Source organism: Syngnathoides biaculeatus, chromosome 10 (assembly GCF_019802595.1).
Source record: "Syngnathoides biaculeatus isolate LvHL_M chromosome 10, ASM1980259v1, whole genome shotgun sequence".
Classification (NCBI taxonomy): Eukaryota; Metazoa; Chordata; class Actinopteri; order Syngnathiformes; family Syngnathidae; genus Syngnathoides; species Syngnathoides biaculeatus.
The window spans coordinates 200,286-227,590 of record NC_084649.1 but is presented as its reverse complement, the minus strand read 5'-3'; the positions used below and the strand labels follow the sequence as shown (position 1 = coordinate 227,590).

Sequence of the window (27,305 nt, the reverse complement as noted above, 5' to 3'; positions counted from 1 at the left end):
GGGTTAAGTCGGGTGGGCGGTAGTTTTAGCAGGGATACCCAGACTTCCCTTTCCCCAGGCACTTCATCCAGCTCTTCCGGGTGGATCCTGAGGCATTTCCAGACCAGTCAAGAGACATAGTCTCTTCAGCGTGACCTGGGTTGTCTCTTGGGTCTCTTCCAATGGAACGTGCCCAGAACAGCTCATCAGAGAGGCGCCTGGGAAACATCTGAATCAGATTCCCCAGCCACCTCATCTGGCTCCTCTCAATAAGAAAGATTAGCTGCTCGACTCTGAGCCTCTCCGGGATGATCAAGCTTCTTACTCCATCTTTAAGGGAGAATATGGACACCCTGCAGAGGAAACTCAATTGTATCTGGACCGGCATCTTCCCCCACCATAGGAGCCAACTCACTGCCGGGTGGTCATCAGTTGACAGCTCCACCCCTTACTTTACCCAAGTGTCCAAGACATCTGGTTGCAAGTCCAACAGAGTTGATCATCAAACTGTGACCTAGGGTGTCCTGGTGTCAAGTGCACATTTGGATGGCCTTCTAATCTCGGGGGAAGGGTGTGGGGCATTCTTCCCACTCATCATTGATTCTTCAGTGGGAGGGTACTTGAGTATGCTGATTTCAGTATCTTGAACAATGCTTTTTAATGTATTCCATTTTACAACTGTATTTTTATTTATTTGCTTTTTTTTACTTTTATATTTTTATTCTTCATTTTATATCACTTTTATGTATCCACTCCCGAAGGCAAGGCTCTCCAATTTCATTGTAGTCGTATGAGGACATTAAACGGCATTTATTCATTAATTCAGCGAGCTGATGGGAGATAATTATACAAACACCTGCTCAGCGTCTCTCTCAGTGTGCAACTCCAGAGTGGAAGAAAGTCCAAGCCCTCTCAAGAGGATTGATACCAGACTCCAAGCCGTGTGTGGAGTCAAGCCCGATTATATCGAGTTGGAATTTCTCGACGTCATACACCAGCTCAGGTGCCTTCCTTGCCAGAGAGGTGACATTCTTGGTCCTGAGAGCCAGCTTTTGAAGCTGGGGATTGGATTGCCAAGGTCCGTGCCTCTGGCCACCACCCAGCTCACCCCTGACCAACTGACCCCTATGGCTCCTCCCACAGTTGTTGAGTCCATGGGAAGGGGGACCCACGTTACCCTTTTGGGCTGTGCCCGCTGAATCCCATGAGTCCAGGTCGGACCACCAGGTTCTCGTCTTTGAGCCCGACCTCCAGGCTTGGCTCCAGAGGGGGGGACAAGGGAAACCTCGATTGAATATTTGTCTTTGGTTTACGGACTCATGCTTTGTCTCGTCCCGAGGACCTTTTTGTTGTGGGTGACTCTACCAGGGGTGTATAGCCCCAGAAGATTTAGCTCCTAGGATTATTTGGACTCAAAACCCTCCATCAAATTAAGGTGACGGTCTAAGGAGGTGGAGTACTTCAGAAACAAATAAAATAATTCAGAATTAAAATGTGAAAAGTATGAATCGATAAGTTCTTGTGGAATTTTTGTGACTGAAGGTCACAATTTAGTTAATTTTTTTAATTCCATTGTCACGAGGCCCTGCCTTTTCCATCATCTCTGCATAAAAAGTCTACAGTAACAGAACATAAAATTGGCAGAGTTATTGGAATGCACTTACTCCATTCCCATTGAGAGCAATGATACACTGACAACCAGCAGATCCAAAATGTTGAAAGAGTTCCGGCAAAATGAACCTTTGTGAAGAAAGGCACCATACGTTGTCATCTGAAAAGCAATGGCCACTACAAATGATGGTTTCGGAACATTAAAACAGTTCCCAAACTAATTCTTTTCTTTCTTTTTTTTTTCATCAGTATGAAGAATACTGATTTTTTATGTTCTTACCTTGAGGACAATTTCTGCTGTAAAAACTGAAGTGAAGACTATATCAGCATACGCCAACACCTAAGTTCCACATGATTTGCAACAAATATGGTATTACATACTATACAGTAAGTGTGAATGATTTTTTTAAACTCTTTAATTTTATTGATGATGCATGCATATACTTTGTCACCTGGTTCCTGAAGGACATTGGGTCAATCGGATCCTCTGCTGCTAAAGAAACTGATGACAGTAGAATGAAAAGGAGGATGATGTTGGTGAATGCGGTTGCATTTATGATCCGATGGCACAGTTTACGGAACCTATAAAGTGATTTTGAAGAAAATAATTTTTTGATGAATCCCAGACTGAACATAATAGAATTGGATTCCACTAAAACTGTTTATTCACAACAATAATATCAAATGTAAGTATTTTAAGATGACACCAGCAAGCTTTTTTTTTTTTCAAAAACCATTGCAATCAATCCTCAGGCTGCATTTCATAGTTGTTCTTGGTGACATCCATCCATTTTCTTTTGTCGCTTATCCTCACGAGGTTCGCCGGAGTCCTGGAGCCTATCCCAACTATCATTGGGCAGGAAGCATGGTACACCCTGAACAGATTGCCAGTCGATCGCAGGCCACACTGAGACAGACAGCAGTCGCACTCACAATCACACTTGGGGGAAATTTAGTCTCCAATTAATGCATGTTTTTGGGAAGTGGGAGGAAACACACATTGATATAATCTGCTGAAATGGTGTCCCCTTCCAAATGCTCGACTGATTAAGTGTATAACATTGACCCCTCCGTAGAAATTGTGTCATCCTCGTCGCTGACCAATCAGAGGCCAGAGATCTGCGTAAACCACGCCCCCTTTTTTGGACCCGCAGTTTCCTCAGACAACGCTGCATGGTCCAGTATAGCTTCTGTTGGCGTTTTATCGCGTATTTGGGTTCTTTAACAATGAATGACATGAATAATGAATAATAAATAACAAAAATAAAATAAAATAACAATGAATAAATGAATTAGCAGTTCTTCGCTTGCATAACATAGCTAAGTGTGAATGATTGACACACTTGATCTGTGTTGAGCGATATTTAGCTAATAATTGATAATTAGCTAAGATAAACCGGACTAGCAGTCTTATAAGCCTTTGACGTGCACGAGACACCAAGACTGAAGGAAGGATGTTTGAGGACACTAAAGTAGTGATTGTCTTACTCGGTCGGGACTTACGTAGGTTCGGCACTAATTCAAGAATAATTATTGAGGGGAGCGCGTGACGTTACACAAAGAAAATGAGAGAAACAACTCGTAAATCAAGCCTCGCCTTCTTCTTTTCCTTCATACGGCGGTTCACAAATGGCTATACAGATACATATACAGATTCTGCACACAAGTGTGATATGTAACACAAAAATAGGAAACTCTCAATGATGAATTGGTCTTTGGGTTATAATATATTATATTATGTGGCTTCTCTGTCTTCCTCTGACTCTGGAAAGATCTCGAGCTAATATCAATGGTTTCTCCGTTGATATGCGTGTAAATACCATTGAAATACCCCTCGCTGAAATACTTGAAGCCCTGCTGTCTGCTTTTCAATGATATTTCACTGTTAGCTAAGAATGTGAGTGAGAAATCAGCCGGTAAATAGGACAGTTTTGCTCTATTCTTTTCTTGCTGCGCCGCCCTTTTTGCTAATTGTTTGTCTGACGTAGGCACACGTGGCGTGACGTCACTTCAGGAGGCGTGGTTAAGTGCCCTGTACGGAGGGGTCAATTGCTGTTTAACTGACTGTTGTTCTCACTGTTACTGCTAAAAGGGAACTTTTCATTCTATACACAAGTATACTGGCAACACCGTGGATGACTGGTTAGCACACCTGCCTTGCGGTTCTCAGGATCTGGATTCAAATTCAGCCTCGTCTGTGTGGAATTTGCATGTTCTCCCCATGCCTGGTGGGTTAATTATTGACACTTAATTGGATGTAGGTCTGCATGTGAAATCAAATGGTTGTTTTTTGTAGCTGTACTGCGATTGGCTGGCGACCAGTTAAGGGTGTACCCCGCCTCATGTCCGTAGACAGCTGGAATAGGCTGTAGTACACCTGGAACCCAAGTGAGGATAAACGGTAAGGAAAAGGAATTAATATAGTGTGTAAGATGAGATATAACTATGCCTTAAATGTTTTGTGTGGTGACCTTGTGTGGACAGAAATGTGTGTTTTGGATAAAATCTATCATGTTTAATATCCATCCATCCATCCATCCATTTTCTTTACCACTTATCCTCACGAGGGTCGCGGGGAGTGCTGGAGCCTATCCCAGCTGTCAACGGGCAGGAGGCAGGGTACACCCTGAACTGGTTGCCAGCCAATCGCAGGGCACAAAGAGACAAACAGCCACACTCACAATCACACCTAACAGCAATTTAGAGTGTCCAATTAATGTTGCATGTTTTTGGGATGTGGGAGGAAACCGGAGTGCCTGGAGAAAACCCACGCAGGAGCAGTTGGAAAGCGTTCGCCTCACAGTTCTGAGGTCCCGGGTTCAATCCCAGACCCACTTGTGTGGAGTTTGCATGTTCTCCCCATGCATGCGTGGGTTTTGTCCGGGCACTCCGGTTTCCTCCCACATCCCAAAAACATGTAACATTAATTGGACACTCTAAATTGCCCCGAGGTGTGATTGTGAGCACGGCTGTTTGTCTCGATGTGCCCTGTGATTGGCTGGCAAGCAGTTCAGGGTGTAACCCGCCTCCTGCCCGTTGACAGCTGGGAAAGGCTCCAGCACGACCTGTGACCCTTGTGAGGTTGAGCGGCTAAGAAAATGAATGGATGGATGAATATATGCTGTTTTTAATAGTACTTTTCTTTGCTCTCCATTTTTCATGTTTTTAAGCAATTTGTTTTGCTTTATGCTTTAAATCATGTAAAGCACATTGTGTATGAAATGCATGTAATTAAGTGTGGCAAATCATTTTTTCCCATTTCACTCAAGTTTGTTGTCGCTTACAATTCAGGCAAAACAAAAATTGAAGGCTTGTAAGGCGAAAAACTCGAAAATGTCAGAGCACTTATAAATCCAAATAACACGGTAGGGGTTTTTTTTAGTTTCTGAAAAAAAATAATTGCAATCATACTTGTTTTGCGGTCCAAAGATGAAAAATGAACTGGAATCTGGCATTGGTACCGCTTCTTCCTTCAATTGAAGATCAGCCATGGGACGAGGTCTTGGGCTTTCTGGGATCTCAGGGTCCTCCTCTTCATCATCACCTAATCAACACAGGACCAGGATTAGCATGTCATCTTCTGAATTTTTTGATACGATGAAAGATACAATATTGAAGAATTGTGTTTACCAGGAAAGTCAGCTGGAGGGAAGGGGTCTTTAATTTCATTCACATTTGACTCAAACTCATCAATTTTAAGCTGAAAGTTCAGAGTTTCATTCAATGCACATATTGTTTAAATACATTTACTTTATTTTCAAGTTTAATTACAATTCTCTTACCCTTGCAGTGGTGGGGATGCCCTCAACGCCCTTGGCTCTCTGCTCAGCTAATTTCTTTGCAAGATTAGCTTTTTCCTCAGAAGTCTTGTGAGGCAAGTTGGACCTATGAATCATATTAATTCATATGGTTGGACATATATGTCACTGAAAAAAAGGATATTTTATTACAATTGTTATCATACATTGTAACCACAATGAGTGTATTCACAAGTAACTGTACAGTGTTGGTGAGGTGTCGGGATAAAAAGAACAAAATGAGGAAATTTGCATGTTCTCCCCTTGCTTGCGTGGGTTTTCTCCAAGCACTCCGGTTTCCTCCCAATTTCACTGAGGTGTGATTGTGAGTGCGACTCTTGTCTGTTTTGTGCCCTACAATTGGCTGGCAAGCAGTTCAGAATGTACCCTGCCTCCTGCCTGATGACATCTGGGATTGGCTCTGGCACTCCCGCGACCCTTGTAAGGATAAGCAGTTAAGAATTTGGTTGGATGGATGGATGGATGGATGAGGAAAAATGTGTGATGTTGTCAGTGGTGTGTACGAGGGGATGTTCATTCAGGGATAGCTGTCTTTTCACATCATTTATATATGGCTGTCAGCTCTGTGAGATTGATGAGAGCAACAGCTCCTTAATACAAATTCATACTTGGCTAAATATACTCTTGTTCTCCATTGTCCATGCAACAACTTAAAAGTGTGCCTTCCAATATACTGTACATTGCTTGAAGAGATATAACACTGGAGTGTTGATACTATTTTGTGTTAGTCTATCAATGGACTTTGACATTATATGTTAGCATTATCAGTGAGCTAGTTTTAAAATTTTAGTTGTTAAAAAGAATCAACACAACATCTTTGTTTTATCTTTAGTTTGACAGGAAAAAAACATACAGAGTGGCAATGAAAATCTTCCAACCTCTTTTTTTCACTCGTCCTACCTGTTAAACTGTTGTGAAGTGGATGGATGGATTGATTCAATGTAGGGGGAATGAATAAAGGAGTTACAAATGACTAAATTCACCTGGTTGAAATGTTTACGGAACCAGAAAGCTCACATGATGCGTTTCAATGGGCCGGTGTGAGAAACTATCTCAGAGTCATCAGAGTTACATTTGAATCTCATATGCAGTCACATCTTCTCTGTCTAGAATTTTGAACTTTGCATGCTCTTCCTGTGCTTGTATGGATTTCTCACATCATCACATAATTGAAGACTCTAAATTGTAAAAGGTGTGAACATGATGGCATATGGTTGTTTGTGTATACATGCTGTGCAAATGACTTTGTGTCCCCCTCAGGTTGTACCACACTTGGGACAAGTTGATGGGATACGTTTCAGTTACTAGCAGGCCTTACAAGTAGAAGTGGTGTAGAAAATGGATGGATGGATGGATGAATGGATGGAGGAAGCACTTTCATGTCACTCTGTTACTCTACAATAGCAGGGGATTGGCCAAGCGCTTAGCTATCTTTTTCCATTGGTCCTGTTTGTGCTTTTGGACATAACAACGCTGATGTGCTGCTACACATCGCTGCATAGAACATTTCCCTTTTGTAAATATTGTGAATGCATAATGGTAGATTAACCTGAGTGCTTTCTTTCGCTTCTTATCCTCTGCTTTCTCCTTCTGTGCCAAAGTTAAAGATTCAGCCTCAGCCAAATTATCGACTGCAATGGCCAGGAAGACATTTAGAAGAATGACTGGATTACTTTTTAGTCAAAGAATGTAACATAGGATTGTGATTATTTGGAAAGACACTTGCAGGCAAATTTAAAGGATACAATTTCCGCAGACAAACAGGATGATGAAGTAGATGCTAACAAGGATTCCAGGCATGCTGGGTCCCCCATGAGCCATTATGCCATCATACATGACAGCATTCCAATCCTCACCTGTAAGAATCTGAAGCAATGTGTGGAAGTGGAAATTAATTTAAAGAAACAGTAATGATAGCATCACAATAAATGGATGTTTTTCTATAAAGGACGGAATGTTGATAATACAGTGTTGCACTTTCCCATTGACATAGCTGAATCTTAAATGACTGAAGTGAGATGAGTCAGATGTTTACATCAATCACGCCCAGTTTATCAAAAATATTTCATTTTCATCATTTGGTTGATTATAAAAAAGTAACAAGAGGCTCTTTGCTTTAAGTTTCATATTGTGATCTGAAATGAAAGCATATCATTCAACACTGGCTGGCTGGTGGTTTTCAGTTATTTTACACTGCCAGTGCAAAACACGTTCCATATGTCAGACTAGTAGGACATATCACCTTTACATTTCAGTGCCTTTGCTTACCTATGTTGTCAAAAAATGTTCCAGAACCACTTGTAGAAAACTTGTACAATCACAAAAAAAGACCTCATTGTAAAAGCATAACTTATTCTCCTTGTACCTGGAAAACAGTTATCAGGGCTTGAGGGAAGCTGTCAAAAGTGCTCCGCGGTTTAGGTTGGTTTGAAAAGTTGAACTTTCCTCCAAACACCTGCATACCCAGCAGGGAGAAGATGACAATGAAGAGGAAGAGCAGTAACAGCAAACATGCAATAGAGCGGACTGAGTTCAAGAGAGAAGCCACCAGATTACTCAGAGAAGTCCAGTATCTGCAGTATAGCATACAAAAACAGATGAACATCATGATTATTCAGGTTGAAGCAATATTTTATAACATTCATTACATTTTGTTTAGATAAGTCAAACACAAAAGTCAGACAAAAGTCAAACATTCTTCCCAATTATTTTTTTGAATTTTCTGCACTGCACTTCTGCATTTAATCTATCGCATTTTTGTACTAAATGAAGACCAGAGTACCCACTTAAACTCAGGCTGAACAAGCCCAAGTTAGAAAATTCAACACAGACACCCAACATCCATCAGAATCCCTATTTTCTCTATTTCTATGGTGAAAAATTTGAAGTTTGAGGCAACATACAAGAGACGACTTGTTGAGATTGGTCACACGTAAATGTATTTTCATAACTTGTCACATAGTGAAATGGGAAAAATATTGCATTCATTCATCTTGTCCTTTATCTTGTCTACATCAGTATAGGCAAATGACAGAATTGCAATCAACTAAAGTTGAAGTGAGTAGTATTCTACTTGAATGTCTTACTTAATGAAAATTAGTTCACAAAGTACTGCACATAAATGTACCTGGTGACTTTGAGCAAACGTAACAGGCGTATGCACCGCAGCACTGAGATGCCCATGACTGACATGATATTCATGTGTACGAGGATGAGCTCCATGATGCCAGTTGACACCACAAAGCAGTCAAAACGATTGAAGAGTGACATGAAATATGAAGAGAAGCCGAGAGAATACATCTTCATGAGCATCTCCAGGGAAAACATGGACAACAGGAGATTATTGGTGTTGTCTAATTGTGGATGTTGTTTCAGCCCCCAGGGGCGCGGAGGGGAAATACAAAAGAAGAATGACAACAATTATTCAAATAGATTCATAAAAGTATAGCATACAAAAGGTTAAAGTTAAAGTGACAAACTGAGAAAGGCTGTTAGGAAGTATATGTCTTTTTGTGTATTTTGCCTCAACAATCTTCAGTTCATCTGCAAGTTATCACTGTTTTTGGTGTGACCAAATTGTAACCAGATTGTATGTTTCATTGGACTGCCGTCTGCATGCAGAAATGTCAGGTGTGGAGTTTTCTGACCTTGCCAGTTTGAGAGCCTTTCAGACTGCTTGTGATGTTCTGTCGCAATAGCAAGCGTATTGAAGAAGACCAGCATAATCACCCACCAGTAGAAAAGTTTGGACTTAACATACACCCGGCATTTACGGCGTAACCAGCGGTTCCACTTGCGAGCCTGTTTACTGTGTATGTCAGAAAGAGAAAGAAACTGCATTTAGTGTGATTGTTAGTCAATGGTAATGTGAACGCCTGTCAACAATAAAATAAATAAATAAATAACTATGGGAATCAAGAAGCCAAAACCTACTAATAATACATTATTAATTGCATTGTGTCCATTTTTTCGACACTTCCTGCCTCTGATCCTCCATTTTCAGTGGGGAGCAAACCTGAAAAAAAACACACACAGAAACAAGACATGAAACTCAATAAAGACATCTTAGATTTATCATGATCAAGAAGTTTCCACAGCTTTATGTTACAGACCTGTGTGTGCATTCTTTTGTGTGTGAATGCATGCATGTGTGTGTGTGTGTGCATATGTAGGTGTGTGTGTGTGTATGTATATGTCTAAAGCAAATTTAGACAAGAAGATGTAAAAAAAAAAAGGGCAGACAGGTGAAAAGTACACGTTTGGATTATATTTGAGGTTATTTTCTCTAAAAAAAAACAAATTCTTGTAGTCAATTTAAATAACTGATTTAAATAATTGATAACAAGAAAAACTACATTTAATAAAGCAGTATGATGACCATATCTGAAACTATGCATCCATCCATTTTCTTAGCTGCTTATTCTCACAAGGGTCGCAGGAGTGATGGAGCATATCCCAGCTATCTTCGTGCAGGAGGTGTGGTACAGCCTGAACTGGTTGCCAGCCAATCAAAGGAGACATATAAAGAAATTACCCTTCACACTCACATTCACACCTATAGGCAATTTAGAGTTTTCAATTAACCTGCCTTGCATGTTTTGGGGATGTGAGATAAAACTGGAGTGCCCGGGAAAATCCCACAATGACATAGGAAGAACATACAAACTCCACAATAGGGAGGCCAGGATTTGAACCTTGGTTCTCAGAACTGTGAAGTCCTAACCAGTCACTCACCGCGCCACCCATCTGCAACTATAACACATTTTTTGGTAAGTAAACATTTGAAGAGTTTGTTTTCAAAACGAGACATAGGCATTTTTTTCCAGATTTACGAAACTCGCGCCAAAACTATCCATTCGGAGCTGGATAATTTTGGCGCGAGTTTCGTAAATCTGAAAAAAATGCCTATGTCTCGTTTTGAAAACAAACTCTTCATTTAGTCTAAGACAATGACTTGGAGCAGGACCGGGATAGAAGGAAGCCTGAAATCCTAAAAAGTTGAATTGAGGCAAGACCTGTATAATTGAGAATCTACACAGACATGACTACCCAAAGATTTTAGAATTAAGATGCTTATTCATACCCTAACAGTACAATTACAAAATTATAAAAATGACACCTAAACAAAGTACATTTCATGTACCCTAGATACTTTTGTCATTTAATTGCAGCTTAGTTTACTTAATTTCTCTGGTGGGTAGCTTCAGTCAAGTAAAGTTTCACTTTCAAAGTAGATTACATTGTATCTTATCTCAGCGCATTTTCTTATAAGTAGAGTAACTTGGCAAATATCGGCAGTTTGGTGAGTCAATAGGTTCTGCATCTGTTCGTTATTTGTCTCCAGTATTCAATTCCTCAACATTTTTCTGTTTGCCTCACTTTGTCTCTCCTGGTCCATATCCATGACTTCACCCTGGATGATCCACTCCATATAACCCTTGAGGTCTTCATCCAGCTGCTGGGTCTCCCTCAACTTCTGAAACTCACCTCTGGACTTGGCCTTCTCTCGCTCTTTGGTGAACTCACTAGTTATAAAGATGACCACAAAAAGTGAAATAGATATAAATGAAAACAGTTATGTAAATGAGAAAATAAAAACCTAAAATGAACTAATCGAAAAGGTTAAAGGGCTGAAAGTGTTCCTACCCGCTAAGTACACCAAGAACAAGGTTGAGCACGAAGTAGGAACCGACCAGGATGAGTGTGGTGAAAAAGATCCAAGGCCATTCCATTCCAATTGCGTCATTCACCTGTTTGTTGGTATTTAAGTTAGATATCCCTGCTCTGTTTCATATTTGAGAAAACATTACAACACCATACACACAACATACTAGAACATCAGATCCTATTTTACCCAGTAGAGGACATCCGTCCACCCTTGTGTAGTGATACACTGGTACACAGTCAGCATTGAAAATCCCAAATTGTCAAAGTGAGTGATCCCATGGTTTGGGCCCTGCCAGCCAGCTCGACACTCGGTCCCATTGATGGAGCAACGACGCCCATTCCCTGCTTGGGCACATGGGGCAGGCTTTTCATTCTCCACTGTAGCAATGATGTCTGAAAATGAACAAAATGACAACATTTAACATAGGGCCGTGCATTACTTTATATTAAAAGCTTAGTCAAGGTACAATAGTGAACATATATCTATCTATATATTATGCTTTTAAAAGAAATTGTTTGAGCTGTACCCATACAGTTAAATTAGTGCATGTTATACATATACATGTAAATCCCAATCCCACCAAAGTAGCACTGACAGCACTACATGTTTGGAATGACAAAATAAATAAATAAATAAAATAAACACAAAATACCTGTGCCTGTGTAGTAGCAAGTTTTATGCATTTTACATTTGAAAAGCTCAAGACCCATGATAGAGTAGATGGTAACCATGAAAAAGACCAGTAGGGTTATGTGAAACAAGGGCAGCATGGATTTCAGAATGGAGTTCATGACCACTTGCAGGCCTAAGGAAAAACAAAATGCATTTTAGAATCAAATTAGTTTTTGATATCCATACAAAATCAGCCAATCTGCAAAGGTTTTTTAGTTTTCCATGGTTCTCCAGAAATGTGTGTATCGACAACAAACTGTTTGCAGTATTGCGGCCTTTTGTACTGTTACACAGAATAATTTTAAAATTACTTAATTGGTACCATCACGTACTGACAAGGAATTCAGTGAGTTTCAGCTCTGTGATTGTTGAAAATCTCTGCTCTGAACAAAGTGGAAAAATGCTGCCTGATATTATTGGATCATTGGGACAAAAGTGGTAAAGAGGGAGTTGAGTCGAAAGCTCTTAATTTAGCAGTCAATCTATGTTCCTACCCTCACCAATGGTCACGAGCTGTAGGTTGTGACCGAAAGAACAAGATCCCGGATACAAGAAGCTGAAATTAGTTTCTTTTGCAGGGTGTTCGGGCTCTCCCTTACACATAGGATGAGAAGCTCAGTCATCTGGGAGGGGCTCAGTGTTGAGCTTCTGCTAATCCACATTGAGAGGAGCCAAATGAGGTGGGTGGGCCATCTGATTCAGATGCCTCCCCAGACGCCACCCTGGTGAAGTTTTCCAGGCACGTACAACTGGAAAGAGACCCCTGGGACAACCCAGGACACATCTGGAGAGACTATGTCTCTCGGCTGGCCTCATAATACCTTGGGATCCCTCTGGAAGACCTCGATGAAGTTACTGGGGAAGGGGAAGTCTGGGTATCCCTGTTAAAGCTATTGTCCCACAACCTGACCCGGAGAAATTGTAGAAGATGGATGGATGGGACAAAAGTTTGTTTAGAAAAATGTGTATTCTTACTTGGGACTCCAGACACCAGTCTCAAAGGTCGAAGGACTCTGAATGCCCTCAGAGCTTTCATATCGAAACCACCACCTTTTTCGCCAACTACTGGTTCCACTCCACTGATGTGATTAATAGCATCCACAGCCACAGTGAACAGTCTGAAAGAGCAAAATTGTTCAATGAAGTAGTATTATAACTGGAACCCCAAGAGACAGTTTTGATAAATAAAGAAGTATTGCTAAACAAAATTCCAAATTCATACTCATATTTAAGTTATACACAATCACAATTTCTAAACAAATGACAGTAAAATATAGTGAAAAATACCAACTTACCCAACTGATACACAAACAAAGTCTAAAATATTCCAGCAGTTTCTTAAGTAAGCATCAGCATGAAAAAGAAATCCATAGGCAACTATTTTCAGGAAACATTCTACAGAGAATATGATGAGGAAAATGTATTCCAGGCTTTCCTGCAAGAGAAAAATGGAGAAAAAAAACATGACAGTTAAAACTGAAACTAAACTCAAAACTACCACAACCATCATTCAGTATTAGTATACGTATTATATAGCATCCGCTATATATGTATATGTCACACCCTGCCATATGCTTGTTCTCTCTCTCCCCATCCTCGCTCTCTTTCAGCACCTCAATCAGCCATCACTACCGCTATTTAGCCCTGCCTCTTTCCCAAGTTCGACACCAAAGTATTGCAGCATATCCTAGAGCTACTACTGCACACCAGACTCAAGTATGCTCCACTCTTCCTTATTCCTTTGGTAACTCTTGTGTCTACTCATTCTTAGTCCTCCCCGGTGTCCCAGTCCCATGTCATTCCAGCCAACAAGCCAGGTGCCTGTTAATTCACTCCTCTGCCTGCAACACTTCCTGGATCACATCCTTAACCATCATCAATACATTGTTCATCATACTACATCTGCCTCTGCCTGCTTGCTGGTCCTGCTCCTCTTAACTCATGACAGAATACTTTGGTCATCATGGACCAAGTACCCCAAAGGCATAAACAGCAACACTCACCCTCCAGGAAATCATGGAATCATTCCAATCTCTCAGGCAACAGGTATTCCATCTTTCTTACCATTTTATAATCGACCCACCTCTGCTACGTATTCCTTATGCAGTGTTTATGTAAAGTTTCTACTGTTCACTCACATTCAACATCGAACCATACATTGATCCCACTGAATGTTCAAAAGTAGCGTAGGTCACTAAACTCCTGCGCAGTAAAGCTGCTAAATGGTCCACTGCATTATAAAATAATTCCTCCCCAGTTCTCCATTCATTCAACCCCTTTTCCATTGAACTCCACAAAGTTTTTGATCACCCCATCCAGGGCAAAGTACCCGGCATCTCCTTTCGCTCTCTCAAGGCATTAGGTCTGTCACTGAATAGTCAGTTGACTTTTGTATACAGTGGTACCTCTACTTTTTCAATGAATCTGTTCCGGAAGTCATTTTGTCATAGGATTTTTTTGTAAGTACAAACCCTTTTTACATGTACATAGCCCACTCCGTTCGAGCCAGCCCCCCAGCCCCCCCCCCCCCCCCCGGCCCCCACCGCCATTCCATTCAATGAACCATTCCATTGTAGATTTGGCTTTGTGTTTTGGATCATTTTCCTATTGGAAGATAAATCTCCGTCCCAGTCTGAGGTCTTCTGCAGACTCCAACAAGTTTTCTTCCAGAATGGTCCTGTATTTGGCTCCATTCATTCATGTTCCCTGTCCCTGCTGAGGAAAAGCAGGCCAGAACCATGAGGCTGCCACCAACATGTTTGACAGTGGGGATGGTGTGTTCATGGTGATGAGCTGTCTTGCTTTTACGCCAAACATATCGTTTTCCATTGGGACCAAAAGGTTTGATTTTGGTTTCATCTGACCAGAGCACCTTCTTCCATATGTTTGGTGTGTCTCCCAGGTGGCTTGTGGCAAACTTTAAACAAGACTTTTTATGGCTATCTTTGAGAAATGGCTTTCATCTTACTTCTTCATCTTTGTGTAGAAGAAGGTTCCTTTGTGTCTAATTTGTAATGACAAAATTGCAATGATGAAATGCTGAAATGTAAAGTGGCACTTCGACACACGCTATACACATGTCATTGGATCAAAATAGCCTGCGGGGAACAGTAGGAAGAAAGCCTGTGAAGAGCTACTCTCCAGAGTCCAAACTAGTTAGCAGCAACTCTTTGTTTGGACACAACAAGGTGACTGCAATTCATATAGTGTAGCTTTGCTGGTGCTTTCGCAATTGAGCGAAAACAGAAAACCATTCACAGATGGGGAGTGTGGCAAAACAGTCTTGCTTGTTGTTGCCAATGAACTTATTGACACTTTTTTACGTAAAGACAAGCTAATCAAACAAATAAGACACGCCTCTGTTGGCAAGCATTGTTGGTGAGCGCACATAAGTGGGGAGAAATGAAAAAAATTAAACCTGCAGACTAGCTGATTATGAAAACTTGGAATACACTTCCCATCATGTGACACACACTACCGCGTGAGTATTGCTGTACTGACAATGTTTGGTTTTACCTATGCACTTGAAAAGTCTTTCTCACATTTAGAAAATACATTAAGACCAACCTACATTCACGAACAACGGATGGAATTCTCAAAGGCTGCATGAAGTTTAATTTAATGATGTATGAAACAGACGTAAAAGGCATCAGCAAAGAAGTCGAATTTCAAAGAATTTAGAGATTTATTGTACTCTTAAAGTGTTGGTCTTACATAAAATGCATGAATACACTTGTATTTAGTTTTAAAAAATATTGTATGGCTCTTTTGGAAGTGCATTTTGAAATATTTGTTGTTTATGCCTCTCTCAGCCGAAAAGGTTCCCGACCCCTGCTCTAGTTCCACAAGCTTGAGCAGGTTTTCAAGGAATCCCAAAAGACCCAACCTGACCCCAAGAGTGGGTTCCCTTGACCACCTGTTCGTCCCAGATTTGGCATGTTGCAAAGTCCTGCAATTGGCCCACAGCGCGAGACTAACCTGTTATCCTGGCATCATCTGTACAACCTAATTCCTCCAGCAACACCTCTGGTGGCCCAATCTCATTAAAGACACACAAGAGGTCATTCAAGCCTGGACAATCTGCGCCCGACGGAAGCTCTCGCACCTGGCTCCAGCCAGTATCCTGCACCCTTTGCCAATTCCAGATCGCCCATGGTCTCACATTGCAGTGGACTTTGTCACTGGCCTTCCCCACTTGAAGCTGGGATTGGCCCTGGAATCTCCTGTGACCCTTGTGAGGATAAGCGTCTCAGAAAATAGATGAATGGATGGCTGGATATTTACAGTTCCAGATAGATATCAAAGGGTTTATTTCTATACCCATTCAACTACTTTCTACACCCATTACCTGCACTAGGGAGGCAGGTGTGATGAGAGCGAGAGCCAATCCCAGATGGCAGTGGGTGAGTGGCAGAGTACACGCTGAACTGAACCCAGAAAAATATATCATCCACCTTTAGGTGTATTTTAAATGATACCGCATCTGAAGTCACCCATGGAAAACTGTATTACCATGTCAAAATGAGATACAGTTGGCCGAAAAACTGGAGAAAACAGTTCATCAGTTGAAACCATCAACGAGCTGTCTTGACTCAATACCATCTGACTTTTTCAAAACTATTGTGAAAAGAGTGCTAGCTGATTTGTAGCAAATAATCAATTGCTCACTTCAGTCTGGCATGTTTCTTAAAATTCTTAAAGTAGCTGCTATTAAGCCTCTTCTAAAAAACAGAGCGTTGGATACTTCCATATGAGCAAGCTGTAGACCCATCTCGAATCTCCCTTTCAGAGCTAATATTGATGAGAAACTCGGAAATTTCTTGAATTTAAATAGATTTTTGACACATTTCAGTCAGGTTTACAAACTCATCACAGTACAAATCTGCTCTTATCAAAATATTAAATGATATAAGGTTGGCACGGTGGAACAGCTGGAAAGCGTTGGCCTCACAGTTCTGAGGTCCCGGGGTCAATCCTGGGCCCACCTATGTGGATTTTCCATGTTCTCCCCATGCGTGTGTGGGTTTTTTCCAGGCACTCCGATTTCGTCCCATATGCCAAAGACACGCGACATTAATTGGACACTCTAAATTGCCCTCAGGTGTGATTGTGAGTGTGGCTGTTTGTCTCGATGTGCCCTGCTCTTGGCTGGCAACCAGTTCAGGGTGTACACTCCCTCCTGCCCGTTGAGAGCTGGGATAGGCTCCAGCACTCCAGTGACCCTCCTCAGGATAAGAAAATGGATGGATGGATTGATTGATTGATATAAGGTTGAATACTGACTCAGGAAAGGTGTCAATTTTGGTCTTATTAGATCTCAGTGCGGCTTTTGATATGGTAATTCATAATATACTGCTGAACAGATTGGAAACGTGGAGAGGACTACGATGGAACGGTCCTTAAATGCTTCAGGTCATACCTGGAGGAAAGGAGCTACTTTGTAACCATTGGAAGTGCTCAATCTAAACAAATGGCAATGACCTATGGGTCTCCAAAGGGTCAGTTCTTGGACCCCTCCTGTTCAGTCTGTATATGCTATCATTGGGTCGAATTAATCAGAAGTTTAAGTTCAACCATGTTGTATTCACTGAAAAGAATTTAGTGGAAATATTCATTGAAATTAAATGATGAGGCACAACCATATTATATGATATGATAAACTATAGATCCTGTGTTCTTGATAACATTGTGGCTATTATAATATACTACACAGTACCATTTGCTTTCAGATTAATCTCGTATTTACCTACCCATTCTGAACGACCATAAAATTGCATTGAGAATTGCACTGGGCAGCACGGTGAATCAGCTGGTAAAGTGTTGGCCTCACAGTTCTCAAGTCCCGGGTTCAATCCCAGAACTACCTGTGTGGAGTTTGCATGTTCTCCGCATGCCTGCGTGGGTTTCCTCCAGGGTCTCCGGTTTCCTCCCACATCCCAAAAACATGCAACATTAATTGAACACTCTGAATTGCCCCAAGATGTGATTGTGAGTGCGGCTTTTTGTCTCTATATGCCCTGTGATTGGCTGGCAACCAGTTCAGGGTGTGCCCCGCCTCCTGCCCCTTGACAGCTGGGATAGGCTTCAGCACTCCCCGCAACCCTCGTGAGGATAAGCAGCAAAGAAAATGGATGAATGGATGGATGTGGAGTTTTTCACACCAGCCTATGGAAAGGCATCATGTGAGCTTTCTGGTTTCGTAAACATTTCAACCAATTGATATACAATATCTGCTGCATTTGTTTTATGTTGCTTTTCTCACTTGTTTTGAATTCTCTATATTCTACTCACTTACGAACCCACACTGTGTTGTAATGTTTTTATGGCCTCTCCCGTTTCATTGAAGACATCCACTCTCTGCTTTAACACTGCGAGCATGATCCCAGTCTATTTTAGATACATAACATTGAGTGACTTTTACTACTGCCCGTCACGGGGATAAAATAGTTACATGAACCCATGCGTGTCCTTGTATATTTGTCCTCCCATGCTAAACAATCAAAATAAATGTACTCATACACTGTTATAAAAAAAAACGTGTAGTTCTGATTGTACTTTTGTCATTGACATCCTTTTTATCAAACCAAACATGGTTTGTTAATATTTCAACGTTTAATATATTTGATGATGAATGCATCCATCCATCCGTTTTCTTGGCCGCTTATCCTCACAAGGGTCGTGGGAGTACCAGAGCCTATCCCAACTGTCAATGGGCAGAAGGTGGGGTACACCCTCAACTGGTTGCCAGCCAATCGCAGGGTATATAGAGATAAACAGCCGCACTGACAATCACACCTGAGAGCTATTTAAAGTGTCCAATTAATACATATTTTTGGGATGTGGAAGGAAACCAGAATGCCCAGAGAAAACCCACACAAGCACAGGGAGAACATACAAACTCCACACAGGGAGGGCTGGGATTGAACCCGTGTCCTCAGAACTGTGAGGCCAACATGTTACGACTACTCCACCATGCAATCCTGAAAATACAGTATGTCATTAATTACTGCTCTGTTCACTGTTCAGTGTTGTGAAATGCTATCCACCTTGTCATAAATTTTCTTAGTGTTCTATTTGCTGTTCTGAGAGGGCAGGTGTCCAAGGGGCATCCTCAATAGATCTCTGAGCCACCTTATCATGCTCTTCTCGATGCGGAGGAGTAACGGCTCTACTCTGAGCCCCCGTCCTGGATGACCGAGCCTCTCACTCACCTCTGAGCGAAAGCCTGGACACCTTGCGGGGTAAATTCCTTTCGGCCACTTGTATCTGTGATCGTGTTCTTTCTGTCACGTCCCATAGCTCCTGACAAGCTGATAAGAATGTAGATCAACCAGTACATAGATAGCTTTGACTTTTGGCTCACCTTTTCCTTCACAATGTCAGACCGATAAGGAGTCCAGATCACTGCAGATGCTGCACAGATCCATCTGTCTATCTCCCAAATTAAAGAGGGCACCGCACTCTTTTCTGACTTAGGACTATGGACTCAGACTTGGAGGAGCTGATTTTTATACCACCCACTTCACATTCGGCTGGGCAACACTCCAGCAAGGTCACAGCTTCTTGAAACCATCAGACCCACAACATCGGCAAAAAGCAGAGACATTATGCTGAGGCCAACAAAACAGACCCCCTCAATTTCAGGTCAGTACCATCCCCTCCTCACCATATCCAGTTTTTGTGGTGCACTGCTCCACCCACCTGAACTCCTGGATGGTTGATCAGAATTTCCTCAAAGCTATTTGGAGGTCTTTCTCTATGGCCTCACCAAACACCTTCCACGCCCAACTTTTTTCCTCAGTTAAGACACAACCCATATTCCACTTGGCTTACTGGTACACATCAGTTCCCTCCAGAGTTCCACAAGCCAAAAGGCCTGATAGAACTCCTTCAGCTTGACACCATCTGTAGATGGTGGAGTCCAACAATGGGATTGAGGATTGCCACTACAACACATATCGATTGCCTAATGGCACAGCTTTGTTTGGCTGCTTCATCAATGAGGTCAAGGAACATTGTCCACTCAGACTCAATGTCCCCTGCCTCCCTCAGGACGTGGGCTAAGTTCTGGCTGAGGTGGGAGTTGAAACTCCTTCTGACAGGGGTCTCTGCCAGACATTCTCGGCAAACCCCAAGATAACGCTTGGGTCTTCCAGGTCAGCCAGGACTCTTACCCCACCATCAGACCCAGAAAATCACCAGGTCCTAATCGGTTGACAGCTCTGAACCATCTTCACCTAAGGTTCCAAAGCATGCAGCCACAAGTCTGAAGACATGTCAACAAAGTCGATCAACGAACTACAGTTGAGAATGTCCAGGTCCCAATCGCAGATATGAACACCCTTATGTCTTAACATGATGTTCGTTTTGGACAATCCATGGTCCAACCAGAGAACACTCGGGGGTGTTAATTCATCCCAATCACTCCCCTTCAGATCTCTCTGTCATTGCCCAAGTGAGTGTTGAGTTTCCCCACCAAAATGAGGTAGTCCCCAGCAGGAGACACTCCATCAGCCCCTCCAAGGACTCCAAGAAGGTTGTGTACTCCAAGCTGCTGTTTGGTACATGGACGCAGATAACAGTGAGGACCCATCCTATCCGACCACCCGGAGGCAAAGGAACACTGACCTTCTCATCCACTGTGGTAAACCCCAATTCAGAAGCACTGAGTCCGGGTCAATTAATATACTCACATCTGCTTGGCACCTCACGCCGTGGGTAACCCCAGAGTGGAAGAGAGCCCAAACCCGTGTGAAAACTGTTGTAAAATACCCCAAGCTGTGTGTTGAGGTCAGCTAGTCTGTATCCATGCAGAGTTTCTTGACCTCGCACACCAGCTCAGGTTCTTTCCCTGCCTGAGAGGTGATGTTCTACATCCCTAGAGCCAATTTCTGTAACTGGGGATTGGACTACCAGGGTCTTGGGATGCCTCCCAGGTCAAACTGCAGCTGGATGCCCTTGGCCCTTCCCACAGTTGGTGACCCCATGGAAGGTCGACCCATGTTGTCTTTTTGGGCTGTGCATGACCAAGCCCAATGGGTGCAGGGCCGACCACCACGCACTCACAATCAAGCTGCACTTCCAGGGCTGATTCTGTCGGGGGGATGACCTGAGTCTGAGCAAGAAAAAACCTGGTCCAATATTTGTACCCATCATAAGGTGTCTTTGAGAATGCTTTGTCTGGTCCCTCACCTTGGACCAGTATGGCACGGGTGATCCTGCCAACAGACAACATAGCTCCTAGCATCATTGGGACGCACAAATCCCTCAACCATGATCAGATAATGGATCCTCGAAAGGCCTTTAAAAACATGTGTGCTGTAGTTTTCCACATTACTTTTTTTGTTGCTTGCATGCTACAATGTTCAAAGTGCAAGACAAATTAAATGATCACAATTACACAGAAAATGGGTAGCTTCACTTGAATCTAGTTGGAACTTATCTCTTCTTTTTATGAAAGTCCCTTACCTAGTATATCCATCCATTTTCTTTTGACACTTATCCTCACGAGGGTCACGGTGAGTGCTGGAGCCTATCCCAGCTGTCAATGCGCAGGAGGCAGGGTGCACGCTGAACTTGTTGCCAGCCAATCGCAGGGGATATAGAGACAAAAAGCCGCACTCACAATCACACTGAGGGGCAATTTAGAATGTCCAAATAATGTTGCATGATTTTGGGATGTGGGAGGAAACAGGAGAGCCCGGAGAAAACCCACGCAGGCACGGGGAGAACATGCGAACTCCACAGAAGCGGGGCCGGGATTGTACCCGAGTCTTCAGAACTGTGAGGGCAACGCTTTACCAGCTGAGTCACCGTGCCGCCCCAAGTATGTAAGATGTACAAATACATTCAATGTGCCATTATCTTTCTGATGCATGGCCTTATTATTTTCACAAAAAAAGGCAAGTATTATATTTCACAATCCGCTGGGTGTTCAGCTAGTGACAGAGTACCACTCCTACAAATTTTTGTTACATAAGTATGAACATTGTCTATTCCTCACCTTGCCATGTTCTCATTTTTGGTTGGGTTGGTTTTGTTTTTCATGTGTTCCATGTCTTGTGCGCTGGTATTTCGGTCGTGTCCACTTCTTTGTGTTTGCACTCCTACCTTGTGTTGACCAATCAGCTCCTTCCAGTCACTCTCATCTTGTCAAGGTCTTTCTCGTTGTTTCTTCAAGTTCTGTGTATTTATCCCCCTGTTTTCTTTCCTTGTTGGTCCATTGTCTTTGTCACGTGTTGCTTGTTGCTTCGTTGGTCATCGTGTTTTTGAAAGTCATGTCAAGTTTTTAGGATAGTTTTAAATCATACATTGTTATTCTGAGAATTTTTGGTTCTTACTTAAGATTTTTGAGATTTCTCTGCACCTGCCTTTGCTTTCCTGCTTCCCTGCATCTGAGTCCTCCCTGTCTCCCTCACCCTTCACTCGCCCCAACTGTGACAAAATTACACTAATGCAATGCTAAAGTTCAAATGTCATTAAATTCCCAATTTGTATGAAATCCCATTTATCTAAAACAATCAAATGTAAAACAAAATTGTATGTCGGTACCATCATAAACCAAAGACCCCGTTTACATTTTTCCTACCTGTCCAAAACCCACTTTTGGATCCCAATCCACCCGATGAGAACCACTCCTCTAAATTTTCCTTAGGTGTGAATGTGAGTGAATGTTCATTTGTTTATTTTTGTGTACTTGTGCCCTGTGGGCACAACTGGTTAACGTGTTGGCCTCACAGTTCTGACGACCGTGGTTCAAATCCTGGCCCTGCCTGTGTAGAGTGTGCATGTTCTCACCGTGTCTGCGTGGATTTTCTCCAGGGGCTCCGGATTGCCCCCACATCCAAAAAACATACAATAATTGGAGACTAAATTGCCCATAGAGTATGTGTGATTGTGGGTGTGACTGTTGTTTGTGTCTATGTGCGCTGCAATAGGCTGGTAACCAGTTCAGGTTGTACCTTCTGCCCGATGGGATATGGGGTATGGGATACGGGTCAAGCACCCCTGTGACCTTTGTGAGGATAAGTGGTTGAGGGAATGGATGGATGGATGTGCCCTGCAATTGGCTTGCGCCCAGTCAAGGCTGTATCCCACCTCTCGTCTGAAGGTGGCTGGGGTAAGCACCAGCTCACCCGTAACCTTTACAAGGATAAGCGATAAACTGAATGGATGGATTTTAACTCCCATCTGAATGCAGTTCTAGTCACAGAAACTGTTTCAGTCATCAATAGTTTTCTAATGAAATACAACTCCTTTGCCTTTTTGTATTAACAAGAGGAGAAGGACCCTTATCATCCAGTATACATCTGTTTTATTGAAAATTGAGCAAACAACCTCTTTTAACTCTTTGATCAGGAATTGTTACCTAGCCACTTGCACATACTGACAAATGCTAGTCTAACAGCCCAATGAATGATTATCGGGTATGGTGAAAATTAAGTTCAAGGTTAAGTAAGAAAAGACGTCTATTCCAAATGAAAAAAAAATAAAACTGGCAAAAAGACAGACCATGTGTGATCTGAACTATCTAAAATTGAAATGTTTCATCACTGACTGACAAAACAAGATTTAGACCGTTTGAAAAATAAAACAGTAAATGCACATCGATATACCACAACACATTAAATCCAACCCTTACACTTATGATGACTCACCAGATTGCTATTGGCAATGTTGCTGTCTTCCTCAGGCATGGGTAAGTACACAGCCAGGGCCACACAGTTGGCAAAAATGGCCAGTAGGATAATGATTTCAAAAGGTCTGAAAGTTATTTTTAGGAAAATTCCAACTGTTATACTTTTTAATCATGACTAAGAATCATGTCCCTTTTTGATCGTCATTGTATTGTGAACTGTTTTTGGTGCCTCAAGGACATTTTTTAAATTTTAAAATGGATGGAATTTAAATACATTTCTGCTCACACTCTTTAGTTTACTCAAAAATAAAGTACCAACTAAAGATGACATTTCATTCAAAAACTGTACTTATCCAATTACCCGTCATGGTATTTATTTTGATCCATTTGCCTTTCTACGAGGATACTTCCATTCCACAATACTGATGCAAGCCCGTCGGAAGGGATTCCTAAGTGTCAAGAAGAGGAGAGAGCGTGCAGGTCTGGGATTGCCTCCTGTGGCCATCAGTTTCTTTAACTTCTCCTTCTGTTTTCTCTTCAGAGTTTCTTCATCCATGATGAAGGATGATAACGGGGGATTGCTACAGTCTGCCATTGCAACAATTTACTATTTACTTAAAACTAAAATTGTTATTGTACAAGTTCATGCAGCGTTTCCACTCATCTTCATGAGTCCTGGGAAAAGCGCTCCACTCTACTTACAGAGGACTACTTGACTGAGCAACTGTTGGACAAGAGAATAAATATAGACAATGAACTTGGCAATGGTAACATGTGACATGATATGTACAGATATAGTCTGGTGGGAGGTTATTGTCTGGAAGTCCCTATCTTTGAGAGAGATGGACCTACTAGGTTTAAACATTTTTACAATGTTCTACAACAGTTCTACAATGAAAAATATAAAGTGCCACATATCCCTAGTGTCTTTCTTAGCATCCTGGAAACCCCAATTGCAATGAAGTTGAACATTGTGTAAAATGTAAAAAAAAAAAAACATTAATAACAACCAGAATACAATGATTTGCAAAACCTTTTAAAACTATAATTAACTGAATACATGAGAATGACTACAGATTTGTTAAAACTGATGAACATTTTGGGTTATTTTTCATTTTTTTGTAACTATTACCTCATTTTCAATTTAATGCCTGGAAAATATTCCCCAAATTATCTGGGACAGGGCAGCAAAGGGCTATTAAAGTTGAGGAATGCTAAAAAAACACTTCTTTGGAATATTCTACAGGTGAACTGGTTAACAGGTGAGTGTTGTGATTAGGTATAAATGGAACATCTCGGGAAGGCTCATTTGTTCACAAGAAACAATGGTGAGTTTCACCAGTTTTTGAACAACAGTTTGTGACAATAGTTCAAAAGTTTAAGAACCTTTCACAATATACAATTACAAGGAATTTACTTATTTCATTATTTACAGTCTACATTATCATCAAAAGATTAAAAAAAATCTTGAGAAATCTCTGCATGTCAACGGCAAGGTAAAAAAAACAATGAAAACCGGTGAACTTGGATGTCTTACGTAGCCCAACAAACACGGACACATTTGTGTAAAGGACATTGTCATGAGGGCTCAGGAACGTTTCAGAAAATTATCAGTTAACACTACTCTAGTTAGACAAAATAGACAACACGCTAGGATAGATGTTTAGTTCAGCCATCAAGTGCCCAAGACCAAGTGGGATTCTTAGTACAGTTTTGAGGGACGGCTTTTAGGCAGTTACACCAGAGGTGTTAGTCCTCAGACAGCTGCAGCTTAGTAACGTGACACTCAAACTGCTGCAGCTCAGGATCTGGACACGTGAAGCTCAAATGGATACCATATACAACCACATTCATATGACACATTAGAGATGTAGTTCGTATAATTACTGTACATGCAATCATATTAACGTACAAATCACAAAAGATATGCAGAAGCTGACAAATTGAATGTTAAAATTTTAAGATGACTTTAGTCATTTTAGACAATCAAATATTCGAATGGCGTGATAGATAAGATGCTGGCACTTTAAACTGGTAACATATTTGGAACAGATTAAAAGATAACCTTAACTAAAAATACCAATTCCCATAGAACTGGGACATTGTATAAAACATACTGACACAGAATCCAATGATTTGCAAATGATTTTCAACCTATACACAATTTAATACCCTTACAAAAGATAAGGTCTCACTTTAAACTGGTAACATATATGGAACAGATTAAAAGATTACAAATTACAAACCCCAATTCCAATGAAGTTGGGACATTGTGTAAAACAAAAAAATCAAAATACCATTATTTACAAAATCTTTTAAATCTATATTTATTTATTGACTACATGAGAATGACAAGATATTTAATGTTCAAAACAAATATGGATGGGGTTCAACACTTTGTGAACAATTGCCTGAGCAAATTCTCGATGAAAAACTTTTGTTTTTGACCTTTGAAGTTCAAAAGCCACCATCTATGAGGGAATTGTGGTGTGTTAGTGTCCATCGCATGAATTACATCCTTGTGAGGGAAGGCACCATGAATACTGAAAGGTACATACGAGTTATGGAGGAACATACCATGAGCCAAATAGATTCATTTCCCAAATTATTTTTCAAACATTTTTGAGAAACCAGGAAAAAAACAACAAACTCAACAAGCAGGAAGAATACAGTTGCCGTTATTCACGATTTTCAGTTTATGTCCTCGGTGACAGAGAATCTGAAGTGTCATATAAAAAAAAAAACATAATTTATTAACTGTTTTTTTTTTTACTGACATCATGACACCAAATTAAAAATGACCGAGATAATTATACTATTAGACTAAGAATATGCAGCGCCATGGGGGCACAAGCCAGTGCAATCAGTAGGCCGGTCCCAAAACCGAATAAATGCAAAGGGTTGCGTCAGGATGGGTATCCGGCGTGAAACTTTTCCAAACGATAAGAGCATTCATCTAAAGAATCTCATACTGGATCTGTTGTTGTTATGGTCCTGCCAGTCCCAGTCTTGGCTGTGCAGGTCCCCTCCACACCTGCGTTGATTAGGAGGTGCACACCTGCGCCTCATCGTTGATAATTAGCCCCAGTGTGTATATAGGACGGTCTGGCTTTGCCAGATCGTTGCCGTCCATGCCTTGTTCCCGCACCTATTTGTTCTTGATCCTGAACCCCTGTGTACCGACCTCCGCTTGTCCTTTGACCAACCCCGTAAGCTTGACGCCCTTGAGACTGCTGCTCTCCCCGACTGATCGCCAGTGTACCGATCCCTGCTTGCCCACTGACCTGCCTTCTACACCTGATGTCCTGGTTACCGCTGCTCCAATTGACTGTCTGCCTGATCCCCAACCTTGGAACAAATAAACACTTTTCCCAAATTGCCTCTGCATCTCCGGAGTCCTGCATTTGGGTCCTTTCCCTCACCGATGGGTCGTGACAGTCGTAGGACGGGTTAACAACGTCGGTGCCCGGAACCATTAACCTGCAGGGCGTTGGTTGAAATTCACCTACTGTGAGTTGAAGAAAAAGAAGAGGAGGAAACCAGATTCAATGGCAGAAGAAGAGAAGGAATGCACAGAGCCTACTGAACTGAGTGTAGCGACATTGAATGTTGGGACTATGACAGGAAAAGCTCAGGAGTTAGTTGACTTCATGATTAGGAGAAAGGTTGATATATTGTCCATCAAAGAGAGCAGGTGGAAAGGTAGTAAGGCGAGAATTTTAGGAGCAGGGTTTAAATTATTGTACCATGGAGTAGATGAGAAGAGAAATGGAGTAGGGGGTATTTTAAAGGAAGAGCTGGCTAAGAACGTCTTTGAGGTGAAAAGAGTATCAGATGGAGTGATGAGGCTGACACTTGAAATTGAGGGTGTTACTTATAATGTGATCAGTGGCTATGGCCCACAGGTAAGATGTGACCT

General features: G+C 41.7%; 1 protein-coding gene across 1 annotated transcript in view; it reads right to left on the bottom strand.

Annotated features, from left to right (window-relative positions):
* LOC133507006 (dihydropyridine-sensitive L-type skeletal muscle calcium channel subunit alpha-1-like) overlaps positions 1-23,981 on the bottom strand; it is a 75,210-nt gene extending 51,229 nt beyond the window's left edge. The window contains exons 1-20 of the mRNA XM_061831516.1: positions 23,794-23,981; positions 23,406-23,511; positions 13,044-13,183; positions 12,724-12,866; positions 11,729-11,881; positions 11,263-11,468; positions 11,055-11,158; positions 10,788-10,933; positions 9,342-9,423; positions 9,056-9,216; positions 8,536-8,761; positions 7,774-7,981; positions 7,154-7,274; positions 6,958-7,072; positions 5,373-5,475; positions 5,221-5,290; positions 5,002-5,134; positions 2,043-2,172; positions 1,871-1,930; positions 1,644-1,750 (exon numbers count right to left, since the gene is read on the bottom strand). Coding sequence (XP_061687500.1) covers positions 1,644-1,750; positions 1,871-1,930; positions 2,043-2,172; positions 5,002-5,134; positions 5,221-5,290; positions 5,373-5,475; positions 6,958-7,072; positions 7,154-7,274; positions 7,774-7,981; positions 8,536-8,761; positions 9,056-9,216; positions 9,342-9,423; positions 10,788-10,933; positions 11,055-11,158; positions 11,263-11,468; positions 11,729-11,881; positions 12,724-12,866; positions 13,044-13,183; positions 23,406-23,511; positions 23,794-23,981 — 2,702 coding nt within the window. The remainder of the gene's footprint in view (positions 1-1,643; positions 1,751-1,870; positions 1,931-2,042; positions 2,173-5,001; positions 5,135-5,220; positions 5,291-5,372; positions 5,476-6,957; positions 7,073-7,153; positions 7,275-7,773; positions 7,982-8,535; positions 8,762-9,055; positions 9,217-9,341; positions 9,424-10,787; positions 10,934-11,054; positions 11,159-11,262; positions 11,469-11,728; positions 11,882-12,723; positions 12,867-13,043; positions 13,184-23,405; positions 23,512-23,793) is intronic.
* Between the last annotated feature and the right edge of the window lie 3,324 nt (positions 23,982-27,305).